At 32.2% G+C, this 25,111-nt stretch overlaps 1 protein-coding gene across 2 annotated transcripts; it reads left to right on the top strand.

Moving 5' to 3' along the window:
- Positions 1–34: 34 nt before the first annotated feature.
- On the top strand, positions 35–21,292 carry LysRS (Lysyl-tRNA synthetase). Of its 2 annotated transcripts, none has more exons than XM_072540733.1 (6): positions 35–203; positions 382–812; positions 6,116–6,558; positions 12,483–12,970; positions 13,463–13,703; positions 21,128–21,292. In XM_072540733.1, the coding sequence occupies exons 1-6, from the start codon at positions 169–171 to the stop codon at positions 21,212–21,214; spliced, it is 1,725 nt and encodes a 574-aa protein (XP_072396834.1). In that variant the 5' UTR covers positions 35–168; the 3' UTR covers positions 21,215–21,292. The 2 variants fall into 2 exon arrangements, with proteins under 2 accessions (XP_072396834.1, XP_072396833.1); XM_072540732.1 differs by having other exon boundaries at positions 187–327.
- The last annotated feature ends 3,819 nt before the right edge of the window (positions 21,293–25,111 follow it).

The following is a 25,111-nucleotide window of genomic DNA, read 5'->3' as shown; positions in this document are numbered from 1 at the left end:
TTGATGGTACTTGTCATTGACAACAATGACAACGTCACCCGTCAACACTACACGTGAATTCATATAAAAACCTCTTTACTCAGAATTTGCCGATTGCATACGGCATCTTTTGAACAGTTGATAGTTTAAGTTTTAGACCCTTTAAATTAATCATAGACATAAAAAACGATGGCTGATGCAGCTGGAGAACCTTTGTCAAAAAAGTAAGTCCATCTGAATTGAGAAATATAAATTTGTTTCCTTAACCTACATCATGATGCAAACTCTTAGACTTGTGAGGAAACAATTCTTTTCAATCGATTCGGGAATATTACAAAAAAGTAAAAGGTAAATATGAATTAGACTTCAACCTAAACTAATTATACAATTATTTTATTTTAGTGAGCTTAAAAGGCGGCTCAAGGCTGAACAGAAAGCCAAAGAAAAGGCCGAAAAAGCTGCACAACAGCCTGCTCAACCCCAGAAGAATAAAGAAACAAAACCCAGTGAAGAAGAAATTAGTCCAAATGAATATTTTAAACTTAGATCAACAGCTATAGATAAACTAAAGGATATAGGGGGTGAACAGTCTCCTTATCCCCATAAATTCCATGTTTCCTCATCACTTGAGAATTTTATAGAGAAATATTCATATTTGAAAGACGGTGATATTCTAGAGAATGACCAACTTAGTGTGGCAGGAAGAATTCATGCTATTAGAGAGTCAGGTCCAAAATTGGTTTTCTATGACTTGAGGGGAGAGGGAGTTAAGATACAAGTCATGGCTAATGCTAGATATTATGAAGATGAATCCAAATTTGCAGATGACACAGGTAAGTGATAAAATTTTATGTAAGTAGGTACTCTAATAAATAATACTTCTATATATTGAACTGAAAAAACAACTGGATTTCTGAAAATAATACAGTCATTGAAAATAATTATTTCTATCTATGACCTTACAACTTCAAAAGTACTTCAACATAGAATAGAATCCTGAACACTTACAACAAAAGCATATCAACAAAGTTTCCTAATGTGTTGAATTGTATAATGATAGGGATAAAGTAGAAAATCTTACTTCTATACAATCTTCCCAAAGCAACATGATATACTATCAGGGAGTTAGTGGAACCTGTGTTAATAACACAGGCTTGCTGCCAACACAGCAGAGGGAACAACTTAAGTGTCTTTTTAGGTAGTATTAAGTAGGATGCATTATTTAATAATTTAAACATTGACTCTGGCATTCAAAAGTTCTACAATATTCTTTAAACTGCTCTAAATCTTTTTGTCCTTAAATGTAATAAAAAATTTTGAATTCCCAAATGATTTTCTTCTTATTTAAAAGATATAATTGTTAGGAGAATAATTAGTCATTAAAATTCTTTACAAATAAAATTTGATACTGATTACAGTTATTTTCTAATCTTAGATCTAAATGTAAAATGTCAAAAATGTCTAAAAAAAGACTGTATTAAGAATATTAGTAATAATCTGAGAGAGAATCCAGCACATTTCTGTAGATATATAAGTAAACTATAAAAAAATCTAGTACTGTACCAAATGTATGTGGACAGTCAGTCTGGAGGTAATGCTCAGGATATAGTAGATATTTTTGCTGATCACTTAGCTAATGTCTATAATACTACATACACTCTATATTGCCAGATACTCAACATAGTTCCAAAGCTAACGTTTCTCTTCATAAAATACTTATTTCTGAAATTTATGGGAACATAATATTATGTCAACTCCTATGTTCATTTTTTACAGTTGCTAATATGATCCCAAATTTCTATCTCAAATCTTATTCATTTACATTTTCAAGACCTTTATATATTTTATTTAATTTAACTTTGCTGTCATACATAAGTATTTCTAACAAAGTAGAAGGAAAACTACATTTCACTCATATATAAATTATGTGATAAAAAATACCAATGTATTTCTTGAGTTTGGGAATTTCTATTCTATTAGAAAAATTATAAATGCTATTTAGTTGTTATTAAATTTAAGAAATTGTCTATTCTTAGAGAATTTTAGTGATATTTTTAAAATTTTTCTTTTTTATATTATTATGATTCCATAAATTTAATAAATATTGATGATAAAGTAAAATTTAATAAATTAATTAATAAAAAATAAATAAACTGAACAGCTTTTGTCTGTTTTGAAAATTATGTAAAGAACAACAAATGTATTAATACCCTTATCTAAGTATAACACATAGGTATGATTGCATCATTTTGACCTTCTAAAAAGGTTATTGGACATTTTAATCAATATTACAAATTTTAAAAAACAAATTGCATTTTGGTTTGTATACCTTATCCAAATAAAACTGAGATGATTATTTTGTACTTAAGTACATATTAGAACAGAGATTTTAATATAATAATATTAAAAGCTTTTATTTGTTATTCAATATTTTATACATATACAGTATATCTGACTAATTAATATAATTACACAAATACAAAAATATAAGCTTGCCTGACATTTCAGCATACGACTTCAATTCACAATCAGGCAATGTCAATGAGTAAATGTCAGTTAAGCAATTGTATTTTACATTTGTAATAAGTGAACATTGAATGTTTAAATTAAGATTTGACAAATCATTACAATTAATAATTATTACTATTTAAATGGGAATAAGCCACAATTAAAGGTTTAAGTAAGTTTATTGATGTTTCAATTTCCACTTCGGAAATTGTTCTCAAAATACAAACAAGCACATACAACTTTACACAGTTAATTTGTTCATTATTAGAAATGGTTAATTAGTTTAAAATCATCTAAAGAACTTCTCTTAAAGAAATATAGAAGATAAGAAAGACCAACGTTGGAATATTACAAATACAACATTGGAGACCTTACGAAAGTAAACGACCAAGAGGAAGACCACAGATGAGATGGGTTGATGACATTAAAAGAATAGACGGAACAAATTAGAAATATGTTGCTCAGAATAGAGACTGATGGAAGCAGTTGGGAGAGGCCTATGTCCAAACATGGACGACAGAAGGCTAAGAAAAAGAGAAGATTGACCAAGCAAACACAACAGCAGATGCTATGTTAGGCTGTCAATTTATATTGTGTAGGATGGGATGATGAGTTGTGTATGGTCTTGTCAGTATGTTTTAGTTTATGAAATACAGAGAACTCATGTTTGTTTTTAAGTCTGATAATTTTTAAATCTAAAAAATTTATGGATTGATTTTGCTCTGTTTCTATTGTAAATTCAATATGACAATTGAATATTGAATATGAAAAGATTTCAAAACATCCCGTATTCAAACAGTTTTTATATTGGTGGAGATATGTAGATGATGTACTGGTATCTTTTACAGGAACTAACAGGCAACTTTCTATTGAATTTACAATAGAAACAGAACAAAGTCAATCCATAAATTTTCTGGATTTATACATCAGCCTTAAACAAACATGAGTTCTTTGTATTTCATAAACCTACCCATGCTGACACAACTATACACAATTCATCATCCCATCCTACACAACATGAATTGGCAGCATATCATAGCATGTTACATAGATTAATAGAAATTCAGATGTCCAAAGACAACTTTGAGATAGAATTAAACATCCTTGACCAAATAGTAATGGGCACAACGAACAAACAATAAATAAAATTTTAAATCAAAAAACTGCATAAGAAAGCCCTGAAATTAGTATTTCCACCACCAGAGAAAAAACCCAGTACCTTCGGCTCAATTATATATATAGGCAATATATCAACAAAAATAGCCAAACACATAAAAAGAAAGTAATAACACTAGCTTTTACAACAAACATCAACTTGGGCGAATATATTAAAAACAACAAGAGCCAAAAGAAAAAGCATTTAGACAGTGGTGTATACAAACTTAAATGTGGCGATCGCCCAAAAACTTACATCAGTCAAACTGGTAGAACTTTTAACAAACGGACGGCAGAACATAAAAGGGTTTTCAACAATGGAAAAACAGATTCTAGTACGCACTTCACCTTCTAGATTAGAATCATTCTTTTAATGATGAATTTCATATTCTTCACATCCAAAATAAAGGCCTTAAGCTATCTTTTTAGAACCTATGGAAATCAACAAATTAAAAAATGCAGACATAATTCTGAATGACCAACTTGAGACAAACAGTTCTCCCCTCCTCAACCTATTCAGTTAAAGACTATAAAGTGTAAACACATGCGAAAAATAGATCACACAGCTGTTGATAAGAATTTATAATACATTTTGTGGGAATTTTAAAAACAAAAGTTTTCAGTGTTTTTTGTTATTTCATAGAATTTCATTAAGAATAAAATTAGGACTCAAATTTTTAGCGTTTATTTTTAATTTCTTTGCGATCTAAAAGCTCATGCGATCGACAATAACTTTATAACCTTTAAGCTTGTATCAATCAATAAACATTAGTTTCGGTATAATCTCATATATTGTAATCCTCTAATTATTCCAAAAATATGTTTACAAGTTGCATCATCGAATACTACTATCTTAATTATCAGTAAATCCATTTATTGCCTCAGTGACTTATGGACTGATATATGTGAAAATATATCAATTTGGCTTAAAATCTTAAAATCATTTTAAAATACGGGCGGATAAATAGAGGACACACCTTAAGAAATGTACTTCCAAGTTCCTAGTAATGCCAATAATAAACAAGATAAATATATTTAAAAATACATGAAAAATAAATCATTTGCGAATATAAGTATCTAGGAATGAAGTTTTTCGATCAACCTTTGAATGTTTGCGCGTTTGTTTTCTCCTGTTATTGCTTTTGAATTCGATGAATAAAAAGCCGTCCTTTACTCGATGGTATTTTTAAATCAGTTGCAGTGACATGTTTAAATCATGCAATGAAAGTTTATCGACTGTTTCTAATTTCAAAATGTTAGCACACATTTGCTTGATGTGTTTTCTTATACATATATATATATATATATATATATATATATATATTTATATAAAGACATCTTTATAATAGGAATATGACCATTTAATTCAATATAAAAAAAAGTGCACTCGTAAGTGAATGGGGTGTTTTCTAAATTTAAGATCATTTACTTAATTGTTTTTCATATTAGATGTATCATAAAAATGATGTTTACGTCATATTTTCTAATAAAAATTACTAAAAATTACTCTATGACAAAACGTAAAATTGTAAATAAAATACTATTTCTTGTCTAAGATTATGCCTCTGTGCCAATTTTGATAGCAATTTATAAATATACAGGGAAACTATTAGCAAAAAACGAAAAACAAAAATTAACTTTAACACCGTGTATCTTTTTTCTCAGCAAATAACCTGTACTTAGTCTGTCCCAATAGTTATGACTCACCCTGTATATATATATATATATATATATATATATATATATATATATATATATATATATATATATATATATACAGTACATGCCATGCTACTAGACACATATGAGTCCTCGACACTCCCACTTCTTACAATGTTGTATTTCGAAGGCCGAATAGCACAGTCAGTTCAGTTACTCCCAAGAAATGATGTGAATCATATAGGTAGCGTATTAGCAAAAAATCTCACGCTATGGCTTTATTTACAAAAGATACTCAAAAAATTCGCCCTGGTACATTTGCAAGCATGTTAGGTAAAAGTCATTTAGTTTTTGTTCTAGTTTGGGCAACGCTACACCTAACTGTCGAATATTTTTTTGTTTTCAATTCTTCAGTTAAAATTCTGTACACCCTATAGTACTGATTGTGTTTGCTATCTCACGCACTTTTACTTAATGGCCATCCAATACGATACAATGGAATTTTTTACATCTAAGGCAGTAGCAGTTTATGGATGACCATTACAGAGTTTATCATATGTGATGACACAGCCATGTTTAAATTCGGCAAACCTGTTTTTAATAATTGAAAATGAAGGAACGAATTCCAGTAGTTTTGGATTCAATTGTGTTTTGATTTGGACTGTCTTAGCACTGCTCTCAATGAAGATTTTTTCTTTTGCTAGAAAGATACACGAGATGTTCACAATATCATGTCATTCTATAATGCCATATTTATTCAATTTAGGGATAGACAATTTTTATTATTATGTTTAAGGCTCTATTGTTCTTATAGGTAAAATCAGGAGAGGAGATATCATTGGTATAGAAGGAGTTCCAACCAAGACAAAGAAAGGCGAACTGTCAATCTTACCCAAGAAAATTAAACTTTTGGCACCTTGTTTACACATGCTTCCTCATTTGCACTTCGGTCTTAAAGACAAAGAAACCAGGTTTAGGCAGAGGTATCTCGATCTTATTTTAAACAACAGAGTACGCAAAATCTTCGAAGTCAGAGCTAAGATTATTGCCTATGTAAGAAGGTATTTAGATGAGTTGGGTTTTCTGGAAATTGAAACACCTATGATGAACATGCAAGCGGGAGGTGCTGTTGCCAAACCTTTCATTACTCATCATAATGAACTTGATATGGATTTATATATGAGAATAGCGCCAGAATTATATCACAAAACTCTAGTTGTTGGAGGATTGGATAGAGTGTATGAAATAGGCAGACAGGTAAATACTTATATTTTATATTCAAAATTATATAATGAATACCATTTATATATATATATATATATATATATATATATATATATATATATATATATATATATTCTCGTTATATATAATTTCTACTGCTCACAATGGCATCATTAAGTTCCAGAACTGTTTGAATTATATGACAACTACACCCAACAAGCATGGCAGATGAAATCGAATGTCAAAGTTATGTTCACTGTTTATTTCGACTGAAAGGGACTCCACTCATCAGACTTGCCCACTTTAGATTTTTCTTGTTTCCAAAATTCAAGAGATCTCTGGAAAGACAGGTTTGACTCAATTGATAACATTAAAGAAAAATACTCGGTAGCGGGTAGGAACTCCTTCTTAATAGTCCTTTCAGGGGAAGTAAACCAATCCCTGCCGTCCACAGATTCCAGGTGTTTCCTGACCCGGGAAACTAGTACCTGCTAAGTGTCCTTTCTCCAGGGTCACGGATAAACTCCACAACGGCATCCTTGGCGGAGGCAGGGACGCGAAGAATCTCCCGCTTGGTCAAATTTGATATCGAAATGAGTTGTAGAATAGGCACATGGAATTTGCTGAGTTTATATGAATCCCGAAAAATACATAATGCAAAAAATGATATGAGAAAACTGCATATATCAATTTTGTGGAGAATCATGAAGTATATTATTCAGGAGAAGACAGCAATTATCATCGTAATGGTGTAGGATTCATAGTCTCAAAGGAGGTTGGCAAATTTGTTAGCGCTTTATGCCAGGTATATGAATGAGTTATAATGATTCAGTTAAACACGAAACCCAGAACTATAAACTTAATACAAATGTATACACCGACTGCAAAAAGTGAACTAGAAGAGCTTGAAAAGTTCTATGCAGATGTAAAAACTGTCTCCTTGTAGTCCTATTTGGGAATCATTGGACATACCACACCTGACAATTGTTCTATCTACAAACATTATTATTCCTAAATACCAAACTGAATTTAGTCATAATACTCTCAAGGAGATCTTAAGTAACTATTCAGACTACATTGCAATCTATACAGATAGGTCAAAACTAATAACATGTACAACCAGTGCTTACTTTGTATCAAAAATGAAGACAAAACAACATTTACTTCAAATAATCAATCCAGCATCTTTTCCGCTGAAGCATGTGCTATATATAAAGCCCTTGAATGGTGTTGTGAAAAGCAGTGGAAAAAAATTGTCGTGTGCACTGATTCCTTATCAGTATTAAATGCATTACAAAACTTTAAAGTTACAATTAACAGCAAAATAGTCATATGATGTTAAAGTCATTGGAACCAAATCAAAACGATTATAACCAGCTCAACTCCAAACTTAAAAGATAACAATCGAAAAAGGCAGCAGTGAATGAACGATGAGGTTTTGAATGGAATTTAATGGACAAACGACGCAAATTTAAGAATAAAAACGTCGAAATATATAAACTAATTAAAAGCAAGATCCATCTTAAAGAAAAGCAAGGCCATCCCGTTTATATCGAGTAAAACATACTGGAATGATAGCCATTCTTCAGCAGGTAGGTATTGATGATAAAGACCTCATCATCATATAACGGGGGTCCTACGGCGATTGCCGCTTCCCGCATTTCAGCCACCATCTTTTCCTATCTCTCCAATCTCCCTCTTCTAAGCCTCTAGATTGCATTGTTTTTGTAATTTCTCTTCTCCAGGAATTTGGTGGTCTTCCCCTTTTCCTTCTTTCTGGCGGAACATACATTAAGGCTTTCTTTGGCCACCGCTCCTCCTCCATTCTCATCACGTGACCATACCATTGTAATTGCCTTCCTTGTATTCTATCTGAAAGAGTATCTCTAATTCCTGTACGGTTTCGTATTTCCTCATTCCTGATTCTTTCCATTCTCGATACTCGACATGACCTTCTAAGATAATCCATTTCCACAACGTCTACTTTATCTCGTTCATTCTTTGTCATCGTCCAACATTCGGCACCATATGTGGTAATTGGTTCTACAATTGCTCTGTATACGCGAAGTTTGGTATGCATCTTTATTTTATTAGGCCACAGTAATGAATTCAGTATTCGGATGCATTTTTTCCCTTGGGTTATTCGGTTTTGTACATCTATCTTAACTCTGCCATCTGCTGATATGATGCTTCCTAGATATTTATACTGGTTGCAGCCTTTTATGACTGCGTTTTCAAGCCTCAGATCTGTGGTATTTCCTCCAATTTTTAAATATTCTGTTTTGCTTATGTTTACAGTAAGCCCCCATTTGGCATATTCCTCAAATAATTTTCGATTCATATAATTTATATCTTCCTCATCGGTTGCAACCACCACCTGATCATCTGCAAACAACAATGTATACAGAGTTTCTTGTCCCACTTCGATGCCCATAAATCTACATTTATTTCTCCAATTCCTCAATGCTTCTTGGACGTATATTTTAAAGAGTGTCGGTGACAAACAGCATCCTTGCTTTAGGCCTTTAGTGACTTTCATTTGAGATTCTGGTTCCAATTTTTACACAACTAACTGCATTTTCGTACAATTTATATATCGCTCGGATATACGTCGAATCCAATCCGGACCTTTTGAGGACCTCAAACATTTTCTTTAACGGGACACTATCATATGCTTTCTCAAGGTCTATAAATACCAAATGGGTCTCTCTACTTCTTTCGACACGCTTTTCAATTATTTGTCGTAGGATAAATATATTATCAAGGCAGGATCTCCCGGTACGAAAGCCGCTTTGTTCTTCAATATCTTGTATCTGTCTTTCAACCCTCTTCTTTAATATTCTGCCGTACAACCGGCCCACAGAGCTCGTCACACTAATACCTCTATAATTGGAACAGTCTCTTTTATTCCCTCTCTCTCTCTCTCTCTCTCTCTCTCTCTCTCTCTCTCTCTCTGATAAAGACCTACATCATTAAAAATCTTTACTGGTATCAGCGTACAAACATCAAGATTGGCCAGTATTGGATTGGCCAGATCTAAAGAGCTTCAAATACGAAGAGGAGTCAGGGCTGCATTTTGTCCCTACTAATATTTAACATCTATTCGGGGTTTGTTTTCAATAAAGCATGGATAGTGATCAAAGTGGTATCAAAATTAATGGCATCAATATCGATAATTTGAGTTACGAAGTTTCGAATAGATGAGAAATAGTTACGAAGATCTTTAACATCTGATTAATAGGATTACCACAAGGTGTGATGAAAATATAATGAAGCTAAACGCCATAAAGACAAAGATAATGGTTGTCAGTAAAACGCCAATACAATCAGAAATGATAACAGCTTATGGAGAACATGGCTCCATTTTTTAAGACGAAGAAAATCTTATGTGGAAACAATATTACTTTGAGACTGAAAATTAGATTAGCAAGATGTTATGTGTTCTCTATTCTTTTATATGGTATCGAAGGTGGGACTTTAAGAGATACAGTTCTAAGAATACTTGAAGCCTGTGAAATCTGGATGTATCAGAGAATTGTACGAATAAGCTCGGTAGATAGAGTTCGTAACGAGGTTGTTTTGCAGCAGATGGGAAAAGCTACGTAAGCGGTCAGAACAGTCAAAAATCGCAAACTGAAATATTTTGGTTATGTATTGCGTCAGCCAGAGAGATATAATATACTTCATTTAATAATACAAGGCAAGATAGATGGAAGAAGAGGGCCAGGTCGAGGACGAACGTCTTGGCTTAAAATCATGAAGGAATGGTCTAACAGATCCTCTGCATCCCTTTCCGAGCTGTCCGGGCACAAGAAGATGAAAGAAAAATAATCGAAGGAACTAACACCGTTCTATAAGAATAGGTGTCAGGGCATTTCTAACAGTGGAAACGATATTGAGAAAATTGAATATGTACGGAATTGAATACGGAAAAATATAAGTACACTTAATTTATTTTTCCCGGTTCAATATATAACAAATCTGTGCAAATCCTAGCATATGCTGATGATATCAATATTGTTGGGAGAACGGAAAACGCGGCACGAGAGGCGTACGTAGCACTAAAGGAAGCGGCTACAAAAATGGGTTTAATAATAAACACCAATAAAACGAAATACATGAAAATAGGTACGCAACCACAAATACTACGGCCACTTGTTATAGAAAACGACGTCATCGAAGCAGTTTTTGCAGAAGCAGAATTTGTATACCTGGGAACGCTCGTCAATACTGAAACTGACACTACCGCAGAGATAAACCTCAGAATTTGCACGGCTAATAGATGCTATTTTGGGCTTAATCTCCTTTTTAAATCTACAGTTATATCAAGAAATACAAAAGTAAAACTCTACAAAACAATAAAACGCCCGGTCCTAACAGATGGTTCAGAAACCTGGACTTTAACAAAAAGCAATGAAAACATGTTAGGATGTTTCGAAAGAAAAATACTTAGGCGAATCTATGGAGCGGTAAATGAAAATGATGTCTGGAGAAGACGGTACAACTTCGAACTCTATAGAATATACCAGGAACCAGATATCGTAAAACACATTAAGATAGGACGTCTGAGGTGGGTAGGCCATGTAATGCGGATGGAGCAAACCGACCCAGCTAGAAAAACGCTCCTTGATAGACCTATTGGTCAAAGAAGAAGAGGAAGACCCAGAACAAGATTCCTAGATAACATAGATTAAGATATGAGAAATGTGGAAATACGTGCCTGGCGGAGGAACGCGATGGATAGGGACGACTGGAAAAACATTCTTGGGGAGGCTAGGACCCACACAGAGTTGTAAAGCCAAAATGATGATGATAACTTATTTTTCCAAGAGAAATACTTTGAAGAGGATGTTGAATGAATATTTGATATAAGTTCCGGAACTTTTTGATAGCAATTACTTGTGGTCTAAGAAGCAGTTAATTTTCTATGCAATTCTATATTCTGTTTAGTATTTTTTTTATAATATCTTCTTTTGAATAACCCTCTAATTGGAAAATATTTTTTTATGCGATATCTCGATTTCTAGAAACTAACCAGTTTTAAAAAGATATTCTGCAATACGTGGGTGGTCTGAAAAGTTCTTGGCCTTAGAGTAAAACTACAGTTAATAGTTTCAAATAAGTTTTATTTTCAACATAATCTCGTTAAATATAAATATATTTCATCCCGCGGTGTTCATATACCGTTATCTCGTCTCTGGTGTTCCCCCGAAAGTGCTGTAAAGAACTCACCTACAACTGCAATGGCTTATATATGGAACGAAAGACGCTGATTGGCGTGTAAGGTTTTCAGTTTTCAGAATATATGGAAATCTCAGGCAGCCAAATAATGAATAAGATAGATGTTCCAGAATTTTATAGTGCAAATCTTTAAATTTTCCCATTGCTGAGACACTTTTGTGGACAGACGTTTTGTCCTGATAAAAAAAGATGTTTTCTTCTTTAATTTCCGTTAATGCCTGAATCAATTTCATTAGACTTTGACAGTAATATTGCTCAGTTAAGGTGTTACCTTTTTCAAGATCGCCAATCAACAAAATTGCTTTTAATTCCCAAAATACTGACGCCATTTCCTGCCTTTTTTGGAGCTGAAGAATCGACTTCTGTATACTGCTTAGACTTGCTGTTTTGTTTCAGGTGTATAGTAGTGTGACATGTTCCATCCTTTGTAACGTATCAACGCAAAAATTCACTTTTACTACTTCCAAAATTTAACTTTGTTGATTATTTCTGCTGTAGTTACAATGGAAATTGTTTTTTGTGATTATTTGCCATATACATTTACAAATTGCACACGAATTTCAGTTGGTGTTAAATATTCTTTTATGAAGAATTTTTATAGTCCGCAATATTAATTTTTTTCCCATTTTTAACACGTGTTAACTCTGGGCGAAGCCGAGAACATATCAGACCACCTTAGTGTATGTTACACATTTTGTAAATATTTTTTTTTTCAGTTTAGGAACGAAGGAATAGATCTTACTCACAATCCAGAATTTACAACATGCGAGTTTTATATGGCTTATGCTGACTACAATGACCTCATGACAATTACTGAAGAGATGGTTTCAGGAATGGTGAAGAGTATACATGGTTCTTATAAAATACAGTACCATCCCAATGGTCCCGATGACGATCAAGTGGTCGAAATAGATTTTACTCCGCCGTTTAAGAGAGTTTCGATCATATCTACTTTGGAAAAAGAATTGAATGTTAAGTTTCCAGCAGATTTGACCAGTTCCGAAGCTCAAAAATTCTTGAACGACCTCTGTATTAAGCACAATGTTGAATGCACGCCCCCTAGAACTGCCAACAGGTTGCTAGACAAGCTAATTGGAGACTTCATTGAAGAAAAGTCGATTAATCCCACTTTTATTATCGAACATCCTCAAGTAATGAGTCCATTGGCCAAGTGGCATAGATCTATTCCGGGATTGACAGAAAGGTAAAAGGTTTTTTGTATCTGTTTTGCTCTTATAGTCTCGTATTATAGTCTTCATAATCATTCCTTTCGTTTTTGCTGCTTATGTTTCATAATATGCGTTTCATAATCATTATGTAAAATTATCACTTCTAAATACATAATATAGAAACTGAAAAATATTAAATAATGAAGGACCAAAAAAGCTAGCTAGAAGCTATTTGAGATAAAAGTTCTCCTCAATCCGCGGACTTCAATCTAAATTAAATCTTGCTTCACGTCGTTAAACCACTTTCTTTGCGACTGTGCAGGTATTTTTCATAGTTTCGGCTGTCCTTTGTTAGCCGGTTTGAGATGGTTTTGAAAAAAAGATTGCAGGGTGGCATCATCTCAGATGTGGCCAATAGATGATCTATTTGTTCAAAATTCTGCCTGTTCCTTCTCATAGAAAGTGATATGGATTTTATTTTTTTATATTTCTACCATTCAATCGTTTTATTTTATTCATATTTCCAGATTCGAACTTTTTGTAATGAAAAAAGAAATTTGCAATGCTTACACCGAATTAAACGATCCTGTTGTGCAAAGAGAAAGGTTTGAACAGCAAGCAGCTCTTAAAGCCGAAGGTGATGATGAAGTACCCTTATTAGATGAAGATTTTTGCAAGGCTTTGGAATTTGGCCTACCTCCTACCGCTGGCTGGGGTATGGGCATTGATAGAGTCACAATGTTTTTGACGGACAACAACAATATTAAGGTAAAAGTTATTTCTTTAAATATTAAAATTATTACTATTAAATATATTAATAATTAAATTATATTAATATAACTATTAAAATATTCCATTAATAAAATAATAAAGTGGACTCAACTTTCTCAAAATTTCAATCTCTGAGACCCAAAATACATAGACGTTTATAATTTATAACACACATACATACATACAAACACTGCCGCTTTAGTTATGGCGTAAACAGGCTTTCTACTTGTTTACCGTTCTTTTTGTGAAACCTCTAACATTAAATCACCCTCTTAAATTAAGTTAAATAACCTAGTCTAACTACTTCACTTGACAGGTTCACTAAGCCAACTCATAGAATCCAGTTTACTACTAGGCAACTACCTTTTCATGTTTTGTTTCTTCAGGAAAAATTACTATAGACTCTATTCTGATGTCAATAATATGATCAAGTTCCCACATGTTCTTTTCAATTTCCATAACGTGATTAATACATTTTTTCCAATTTTTTGTCGTGGCTTCCGATATTGACATTGCCGTTGTCCGGCAAAGTCCGAAAGTCCGATAAAATAGAATAAATTTAAACAAAAATAAATATTTAGCAAATAAAGCATTTAAGAAATTAAAAAATAGAAAACACCATTAGAGGACAGAATATGCAAGAATGGAGATCAAGCATCCTAATACCTCTTTTCAAAAAGGGAGACAAATCGGACCTGGAAAATTACAGAGGAATTAATTTATTAAACACAACACTAAAATTAACAACCAAAGTGATAACAAATAAACTGACTGAAATTACAATACTAGCAGAAGAACAACAAGGTTTTAGTTTGGGAAGATCATGCACCGACGCTATATTTATAATGAGGCAAGTGCAAGAGAAATCATTAGAATAATGATAAAATAAACCGACAAGTCTATGTTTTGTGAACCTTAAGAAGGCATTTGATCGGGTCAAAATAAAGGACGTTATCCACTTATTGTACGCAAGAGAGATATCTCTAGAAATAATCAAAACAATCGAAAATATCTACCAAAACCAACACAATAAAAGTAGAAGAACTAACTGACCCTATTGAAGCTGGAAATGGGACAAGACAGGGAGATTTCCTGAGTCCTCTATTGTTCAACCTGATTATGGATGAAATAATAAAATAAGTAAGAACTAAAAAAGGATACCAAATGGGAGAAAAACAACTTAAAATAATCTGCTACGCAGACGACGCAATACTACTCTCAGAGTGAAGATGATTTACAACGTTTGCTGCACCAAGTTAATATAACCGCCAGAAAATTTAACATTAATTAATTTCCCCAAAAAAGACAAAATGCATGGTTATAACAGCAAATTTACTAAGATGAATTATTAGATGAATTGGAGCTGGAAGGTCAGATAATAGAACAAGTGAAGGAGTTTAAATATCTAGGCATCACATTATCTAGCTACGGAAAGCTCGAAACGGAAGTGGAAGATCAAGTGAATAGAGCAAACAACCGCACGCTGCCTGAATGAAACAATATGGAGAAATAAAAATATCGGAAAAGAAATAAAAGATAGAATTTACAAAATAGTCATCAGACCAATAATGACATACGACGGAAAGCTCGAAACGGAAGTGGAAGATCAAGTGAATAGAGCAAACAGAACCGTAGGCTGCCTGAATGAACATGAACAGGGAGGAATAGAGGGAGAGAAGAATGCGTGAATGAAAGATCGGGTGAATGCCGTGTCGATGTTGCGCCCCAATCAGTGCGATCCGGACGGTAATTCACCGCCGAGGACTGTGTTTTTTTAGCAGGTAGGTCTCTGGCATTGACGGCGATGGTGTACGAACAACCCCAGCGCGCGGCCTCGGATATCGTCGTGACCACGTTGGAGGAGTCCTGCATAACCGAGGCTGGAAGGCGGTTCTGTCCACCTTCTATAACAGAGGTATGTTTCGAACATTCGGATCACCCCCCCTCATAAAAGAAGAGAAAAAAAAAGGCTGCTTGAATGAAACAACATGGAGAAATAAAAATGTCGGAAAAGAAATGAAAGACAAAATTTACAAAACAGTCATCAGATCAATAATGACATACGCGGTAGAAACACGACCTGACACACAGGACAAAAAGGATGTTAGAAACAGCAGAGATGAAAATACTCATAAACATTTATAGTAAAACACTATGGTACAGAGCTAGAATTTGAATGGCATCAACTAGAGTAGTAAAGACGGCAAGAGACGGTTCCCCAATTGGAAGACGATCAGTAGGAAGACCACATAAACGATGGAACGACAACTTACTGGAGGCACATTGAAAAACAGACAGAGTTATATCTACATAACAAGAAGAAGAGCATAAATTGAAATTATTAAAAAGACAGCACTGATAGGAGTGATTTCTTTGAACCATTGAGGTGGAAATAACTCCTTCCGCAGTCCTACCACTCGCAAAAAATTGAAACAGATTACGAAGGGAATACTTCAGATTATGCAAAAGGAAAGAAAAGGGATTCTATATCTCCTTTTATGAAGAGTAAGAAAACAATAAGATCCTCTGCTTGCCGAAAAAGAAAAGAAGAATCTGAGAATGACGACATAGGTGATGCACACTTACTAAGAGAAATGTACAAAGAGCTAAGAGATATGAGAAAAGAATATAAAAAAAATATAATAAAAAAAGCCAGAGCTGAAAATAAAAAAGGAATTAGAAAATACAATGCAACATCTAAATGAGGTGGAAAATAGACGATGAAGACTCGAAAAGGAATCGAAAAGAAATAATATAGTAAGTGGATTAAAGATTGATACAGATGAAGATAAAATAAAATAAGATGTGACAAATTTTATAAGAATACACCTACAAAAAAGAGTCGTACTGGTTAACTATTTACTGTAATCTTCTAGCATAATATTTATTCTTTCGATTAAAATAAGATTCAGATTATGGGTAAAAAATAAACAATGTGTTTTGAACGTTAAGTTTAGATGTTTGTCAAGTCTATATAACTCGAAACGCAACGGTATATCAATTTGTTTATAGATATTTTAACCTGACTTATGCTATATAAAATCAAAATGGATTTGCGCATTTTGAACCTATTTTGTAAACTTTCACCTCATATTTTTTGTTTTTTAAATTCGATGACCAACCTATTGAAAAATGGCCTCGAAAAACGTTAAAATCGACATTTTTAATTGTTTATTCGCATGTTACGTTTAAAGTATTTTACGAAAAAAAAAGAAAAAAAATACAAGAATAACTTCCGTCTTAGAATAATTCAAATTATTAAATGAAAGTAATTTTGAAGCAAAAAACATTTTTTTTATAATTTGTTTAAAAAAAAAAATAAATAATAATAAATAAATAAATAGGTTGCCATGAAAATTTTTTCATTGAGATTATTTTTCCATTTAGGAAAATCTTAAATTTTTATCTTTAAAGAAATATTAGTAAGTACTTTAAAGTAGAAAGAATTGAATAGGATAATTTGTTTTTTTTTTCATAAAATCTATTATAAATAAAATATTTACCAAGTTTATTGAAGAAGTATATATTAATCATAAATATTTATTTTTTACAATAAAAAGTACCTCAAATATTCCTAAAAAAAAATAAAAAATGAAAAAAAAATTGTTTAAATAAATTAGATGGTTTATTTAACAATCTAATTATTTAAATAGTACATATTCGTAATGTATGCAAAAAGTACATACGAATTTTAAAAAAAAGTCGAAATCCATAAACAAGAAACAGATACAGTTAACAGCTCCTTCCCCTTCCACGCTCTCACTAGTTTCAAAGCCGACCAATTTTGAGGACCACATTTTTGAAGCTTTGTGAACGATTCCATTAAAATGCAATCTTTTACGAATTTTTCACATTAAAACTCTAAAGTGTGTTCTTCCAGATGACCCTAATAAGGTTGCTTAATTATTATAAACAAAGCTGTAATCAATTTATAAAAAAAGTTACTAACTTCGTCCCAAAGTGTCCTAGGATAACTTTTTTTTTAATTTTAAAAAATCGTCATATTTTTGCCAAATTATTTTGCAATATTTAAAATTATTTTTCATCATTTTTTTTTTAAATAATAATAGAATAATTCTTGTTTAACTATATATATATATATATATATATATATATATATATATATATATATATATATATATATATATATATATATATATATATATATATATATATATATATATATATATATATATATATATATATATATATATGTCTAACTATATATATGTAATAACTATATAATTTTTTGACATATTGTTGCAAAAAAATTTAATTTGGGATACACAAATTAAATAACTTTTAAACTATTTGACCGATTGGTTATAAGTTTATAAGTTTATTTTTAAAAAAGTTAATAATATTTGTAAAAAAACAAAATTTTTGACTCATTTTACTATTTTCTAAGCAACAAATAAGGATAGTAACATTTAAAAAACGCCATTTTAAAGGTTGTTATGCGACTTATAAGTTTCTTACTCTCAAATTTGTTTTAAGTGCTTCACTTTTTGCTAATAGACGAAACAAACGAAAAATTATCGTTTTTTGACCTTAATTTGTTAATATGTAACTAATAAGTCAAAAAAATCGACTGCAGGAAACATATAGTCCATCTAATTTACTTACCGTTACACGTCATTATCATTGACAGAGATCGAAGTTGACATAGTTGCCAAAGTATAAAAAAATCCCGAATCCATTTTAAATCAAATAGGTCACATAATTATTGCAAAAGTGGATTATACAACAAAACTAATTACTATTTAATGTAAATAAATAGAAACAAAACAAGAGTTAAAAAATAATCTTGTTAAAAACAGAGCCGATTGTATGCATCGTATAAAGATGTAAAATGTAATACTTAAACAAAATTAACACTTTTTTCATTACTTATTTACTTTGAAATGTTTTGTTACAACTAAATTTTCAAATGCTTTTTTCTTCAGATTTATTTAAATTTCGGTTTTCTGATCGATAGTGATTAGATAGAGATCGATTATTTAGTCATATAGACCTGGGGTCGTATTTTCGAATTCAATCGAATTTTTTCGTACACGAGTTAACTTGAAAGAAAAATTTCGTATACGAATTTGAATCTGTATTTTTGAACGTCCTTCGAAATTTTATACGTATACTAAAAGAATTTGCACCGGCAACACTGCAAATTCGAACAACCAAAACTTAAATAATAAAAAAAGAAGAATAATTGGCAGTTTTACTTAACCTAGTTTATGGTGAATTTTTTATCTAAAACAAGAAGTAAAAAGGGGCATGAAATATGGTGGTTCAGTGTCGGCCGAACAAAAAAAGCCATTCTATCAACTCCATTGTGAGGGGCCTTGTTAATCTGTACAATTTTTGAAATTGTACATCCGAATAGTCCTTTAGATGGTTAAGAATGGGTTGGTAAACTTGCCTCTTCGTTCCGCTAATATTATCGCCTCGGCAAGGGCGTTAACTATTTCTTTCTATTAAAAAATTATTTAAACCACCCATTAAAAACAAAGTTCAATGTAAAAATATGGTAGGTATTAATGTAAATTTTATTGTATTGTTCAATCTAAAACAACGATTAAAAACTATCAGCTGAAATTTTATCTGACGTACACGGGCCCAGTGATAACTGAAATGACAAAAATTACTTTGATCGTATACTAGCATCGAAATTCGAATGGTTCATACCCATTCGTGTCGTCGTATACGAAAAAATTCGTATACGCACTATTCGAAAATATAAAAACTGGATTTCGAGCGAATTTCTTCTAATTTCGTATGCGAAATATGCTCGAACGAATTCGAAAATACGACTCCTGGTACGTGTTTTGGGCAGTGATAGAAGTGTATTAGTTTTTACGGCCTGAGAAATAGAACTCACAGTTTAAATATGTAAATTTAAAGCTGCAGCTATACGCTAAACCAAGAATGTGTATTTTAAGCATCTACAATACTAAACAAAACATACATTTACATACTTCTCTAACAGCAGTCAAGGGTAGAATGGGGCCGTTATTATCACGTTCCTGTTCAAAATAATGAATCAAAGAAGCTACCATCTCTTTACAACGACTATTTAAATTCTTACGTGACATTTTTGAAATAAAACACTAATTTTATTCTAAAAAGAACAGATTTTATTAAATAGGTAAAAATATAAAACAAGAGGTATTCACTTAAAAATTAAAAATAATAAAGTACAAAAAGTGTCAACACTGCAACTGTCAAATAAGTGTTACCAATTTATGCGAAAATATGACCTTCGTTCGATTACAGTTACAGTGTGTTCCGAACAAATGTTCTTCATAAAAACGCTTTATAATGCATTTATACAAATTAAATGAAACATATTATGGTTGAGTTTACCGAAAGTACAAGCTGAATATAGCCGCAAATGTCAAAAATATTTTGGTTTGGCAGTGTTGGCATGTTTTTATAATGCATATGTTGTATGTTTCAAATATAAAGCTTTTAAAAAGTACATTTTGATTATACTCTTTTATGAATTCTGCAATTTTTAATTTATATGAAGCAATAACGAGTAAATATTTGTCTCTTTCGAGATTAATTGTAAACATCTGTTGTAACCTGGCAACTGCTGATTTGACGATTGCCAAATCTATCCCCTAATCTATCAAAGGGTAATTGCTAAAAAAATTTCTAATAATTAACTGCAATTTATCTACAAAGAAACAAATATTTACTCATTGTTGTTTTATATAAATCAAAAATTACAGAATTCATAACATAATATGTATAAACAAAATGTACTTTTCTAAAGCTTTATCTTTTTATATTTGAAGCATACAGCATGTATATTATAAAAACATGCCAACACTGCTATACCGAAATTTTTTGTTCCATGTTTGACATTTGCGGCTATAATCAGCTTGTACTTTCGGTAAACTCAACCCATATTATTGTGTATTTCTTTAAGTTAACATTAATAGAAATCTTTAAATATTATTTCTACGCGTATATAATAAAATATGCCTAGTGGCTGTAATGCCAGTGTACTTGGCAAAGTGATTCTAAAAAAAAACACCTGCCGCCTAAATATTTCATGTTGATCTCATGTGACCTCACGGGCTATGATGTGGAACGGTAAGTAAATTAGATGAAGTAGGTTCTTGTTATAGAGGTCAATACTACTCACAACAACTGTCGTTTGCCTGACGGGACGAGTATCACTAAAAAAAGCTTATTTCCCTGGGCTATATTTGCAATCAATCATTCGTATCGTTTCAAGAATAACATGATTGAAATGTTCGTAGTTCAGATTTCTTTCCTAGGTGGCGTAATTACCTTACTGGACAATTTTTTTATAACATATTTTAAATTTTTTTAAAGATTTATGATTTGTTTTCACAAATGTTTTATACTCTCTCTTGATTCAATGCCGTGCTTATTTTAATGTTTTATTGCAGGAGGTTTTGCTCTTCCCCGCTATGAAACCAGACGATCCTAATAAGAATAAGGAAGAACCGGAAGCTCCAGTAGATGGTGCCAAGTAGCAGCGTGTTTTTAAATTAAGAATGAATTTTTTTATTTATATTTTGTTTGAAAATACATTATTTATATAATGTATATAAGTTATTTTTATTATCAAATAACGACGGTCCTGACAAAGAACAGACGACAGTAAAAGTTTTAGCTTCGATTAAAAATAAAATTTCAGTAGTATAAACAAACAGAAAACAAAACCAACCTAATAATAATATTTAAAGTGCAGTATATCAGAGAGCCAAATAGCAACTGAAAATTGTAAATCATAATTCTTCTTCTAGTTCGATCGTTATCGATCGATCCAAGGATCGTTCGATCCTTGGATATCACGTTGCCTACTATATTCGCTACCGCGGCTTTATTGACAGCAGCTCTAAATAATTATTTAGTCGATTTTTTGTACCTTGTCTTAAGATTTTTTAGCCATGATTTTCCTCTTCTACGACGACTACGTTTAGGGTAGAGTATTTATTAGTAACAATATACAAAAACATGTCTTCTTCTTCTTCGCGTGCCATATCAGAATTATCCGACGTTGGCGATCACCATTGCAAAGGCTTCTCGATCTTCTGCAATATGGAATAATTGTCCTGCATTTGTTATGTGTCCATTCACGAATGTTGTTTAACCAAGAAACTTGTTTTCTTCCTACACCTCTACGGCCCTCTATTTTATCTTTCAATGATCAGTTGTAATATTTTATATCGACTTCCCCTTACTATATGTCCCAGATAAGACATTTTTCGATGTTTAACGGTCTTTAGCAGTTCTCTATCTTTGTTGACGCTCCTTAGTACTTGTTCTTAAAGTTTTCCTTGCTGTCCAAGGTATCTTCAGCATTCGTCTATGAACTCACATTTCCAATGCTTCAATTCATGATCGATACTTTTAGCGTCCACACTTCCGCACTATACAAAAGTACGGACCAACCATAACAATTAACCATTCTTTGTCTTAGTTCTAAACTGAGATGATTATACCAAAGAAATGACTTCATTTTCATAAAAGTAGTTTTAGTCATTGCTATTCTACGTTTTATTTCTATGTCTGGATCTAGTTGGTCCGTTATCACAGTTCCCAAATATGTCATTTTGTGGACTTTTTCAACTTGGACTTAGTTTAATTGAAGCTTTGCATCGGGATGTGGGTCACGACTAAACACTAAAAATTTGGTTTTGTTTGAGTTTATTTTTATGCCCATTTCCTCTCCTACCTCGTGAATACGATCGAGCAGAACCTAGACACCTTTAATATTATCTGAAAGAATTACTGTATCGTCTGCATATCTAATCACATTAAGTAGTTCCCCGTTGATTTTTATTCCATATGGTTGTCTCTCTAGTGCCTTTTTAAATAACTGGTCCGAGTAAACATTAAACAATGTTGGCGACAAAATGCAACCTTGTCTGACTTCTCGTTGTATGGAGACTTCATCAGTGTAGTTATCTCCAATTTGTACGATAGCAGTTTGATATCAGTACAAATTTTTAATGACACGAATATCCTTGCAATCTATTCCGATATTTTTCAGTATTTGCATTAATTTTACATGCTGTACTTTATCGAATGCCTTTTCGAAGTCCACGAAACATGCAAATACATCTTTTCTTTGGTGCAAAAACATGTACTTTTACAAATCAACAATAAGTAAGTAACAATAATTGTGGGGCTTAGAAAAAAACGGATCCAAGTGCAATTTGACTAGTTTTGAGATATTTAAGATTAAAGTTCTTCGGATAATTAAAATTCCTTTTACATTATAACTAGGGTCGTACATCGTATTATTATTAAAGGATCAGAAAACCATTATACACACGCAAATTTTCAAAAAAATAACCAATTTAGCTATATTTTGAAAAAAGCACTTGGACCCTTGTTATTCTGAACGGCCAGCTAATTAATAATACACTAAGGATCTTTGCAGGTAAAAAAGCTTTTTTGAGTTTTGAAAAATAGCTTTATTGGGTTTATTATCGACAAAAATATCTTATATCTAACTCTACACTAAGCAGGTTCCTTCTTGAGGTCCTTCTTCAGAAACTTCGTTGATGATATTTATTTTTTATTTCTTTTGTGTTCCTGGGGAAGGTTGTTGTAAAACTAAATAAAATCCAGAAGTTTTTGAATATTCAAAAACACCACTTTTATTGATTTTTATCGGCTGAATTTTAAGGATTTTTTTAAACACGTTTTTCATGCTAATAGTAGTACGTCCAGCTCGTTTTTGTACACATATACATGTAAAAAATACAAACTCTTCATTTATGGTTTCCTTAAAAGAAAACGAAAATGTTTTTGAATATTTTTTATACAAAAAGTACCGCACTGGTCTCCGTTTAAGAAGAACATCTGTAGTGTCTTTTTTAGGATCACTTATAACTAAAAGTTTTCTTTACCCATTCGGTGTACATTAAACTTCTTACAAGACGATTGAATTAGCTGGGCCCAGTGCTCTGGAACAAATACTTGTGGATTCATACGCTTCACTTTTTAGATTACAGTAAAACCTCCGTTAACCGAAATAATTGGGGAGGAGGCCGTTTCTGATAACAAGAGTTTCGGTTAAAAATAAAATTGTTTTTTATAGTATTCTTGGTAAAAGTATTAGTATTAAAAAATACTATGAGGTGATTTCGTAATGTTTTCTAATAAGTAAATACAGAATAAAGTAATAAAATTAAGGACAATGAACAAGTTTAACATGCTTTATTAAAGCAATCTTCTATTTCTTTTGTGTTTTTGTTTGACAACAATGTTTTGCAGCTATATCTCTCATCATTTGCAGAACATCATGAGTTTGCCTCATTCAATTGTTCGACGAAACGCAAATCAAACAATCTGAAAAGGACAAAACTGTATGCAATGACAACAAAAATTAAGTAGTCGTGTCCCTAGGCCTACTGTATAAAATTCTTACCTCTAAGGCATTGAAAATCGTTGAAGGCAGCACGAGACCGCCGACCGCGAGTCGGCGGTCTCGGGCTGCCTGTTGGGTCGTCATCTTCGTCGTCTGATACGCTCAGGTTGTCTGGATGAAGAACCATATCAATGATGTTCTGGTCGATGAATTCACTTTCTGAGTCATCGGCTGCTAACCACTCGCGTATCTCTTCTTAGTTAATTTCGTCACATAGCGGCAATTTTTTTTATTATGAAGGTTTAATTTTTTCTGTCGTTTCTTTACCATTTTCTTCTTCAGGATCGCCAATCAAAATCCCATCAAAAAGTTTGTTCCAGCATTTGAAGATTTGATCTTGGCCCATGACTCAGCATAACAATAAACAACATGTTTCATTGTTAAAGATTTGAGAATCAACACTTTTGGGTTCATTTGTCTTCTGTAATAACAGATGTCTTAATAATGCTCCTCTTTAATGTCTGTTGAATGTCTCTATGACTCTGGTCTAACGGCTGAATTAAGCTCGTGACATTCGGTGGCAAAAATCTGACAATTGTCACCAATTATGTAGATTTTGATGGTGAGTTGGCGCATTGTCAACAATCAACAATGCTTTAATGGGAAGGTTTTTTGATTTTAAAAAGGATTTTACACTTGGGACGAATTCATGTTCGAACCATTCTGAAAATAAAGTGGTCGACATCCATGAGCTTTTTTGGCCTCTATAAAAAGCTGGAGGTGCTTTTTTGGAAATATCTTTTAGAGCTCTTGGTTTTTTTGATTTCCCAACACACATAGGCATCAATCGGTGAGTGAAATTAATGGAACTGTTTACGTTTTGCGATAAAAATTTACTGTTTATTGACGAAATTATTGAAACTCGGCCGTTTCGGTTAAGGGAGGTTTTACTGTATTTCTAAATTATAGGTAAGGGTTCTCATTTTGTCCTATTGTGTCGATACTAATTTTATTTACACTGTGTATCAATATTTATGACAGGACTGGT

The sequence above is a fragment of the Diabrotica undecimpunctata genome, chromosome 8 (genome assembly GCF_040954645.1).
Source record: "Diabrotica undecimpunctata isolate CICGRU chromosome 8, icDiaUnde3, whole genome shotgun sequence".
Classification (NCBI taxonomy): domain Eukaryota; kingdom Metazoa; phylum Arthropoda; class Insecta; order Coleoptera; family Chrysomelidae; genus Diabrotica; species Diabrotica undecimpunctata.
Note: the sequence above shows the minus strand (reverse complement) of the source record. Positions and strands in the feature narration are given on the sequence as shown.

Bases quoted from the DNA above. Each gene is read 5' to 3' on its own strand.
- LysRS (XM_072540732.1), top strand. From the start codon at position 254: ATGATGCAAACTCTTAGACTTGTGAGGAAACAATTCTTTTCAATCGAT. The intron at 328-381 runs GTAAATATGAAT...ATTTTATTTTAG, and splicing joins ATATTACAAAAAAGTAAAAG to TGAGCTTAAAAGGCGGCTCA. The intron at 813-6,115 runs GTAAGTGATAAA...TTGTTCTTATAG, and splicing joins CAAATTTGCAGATGACACAG to GTAAAATCAGGAGAGGAGAT.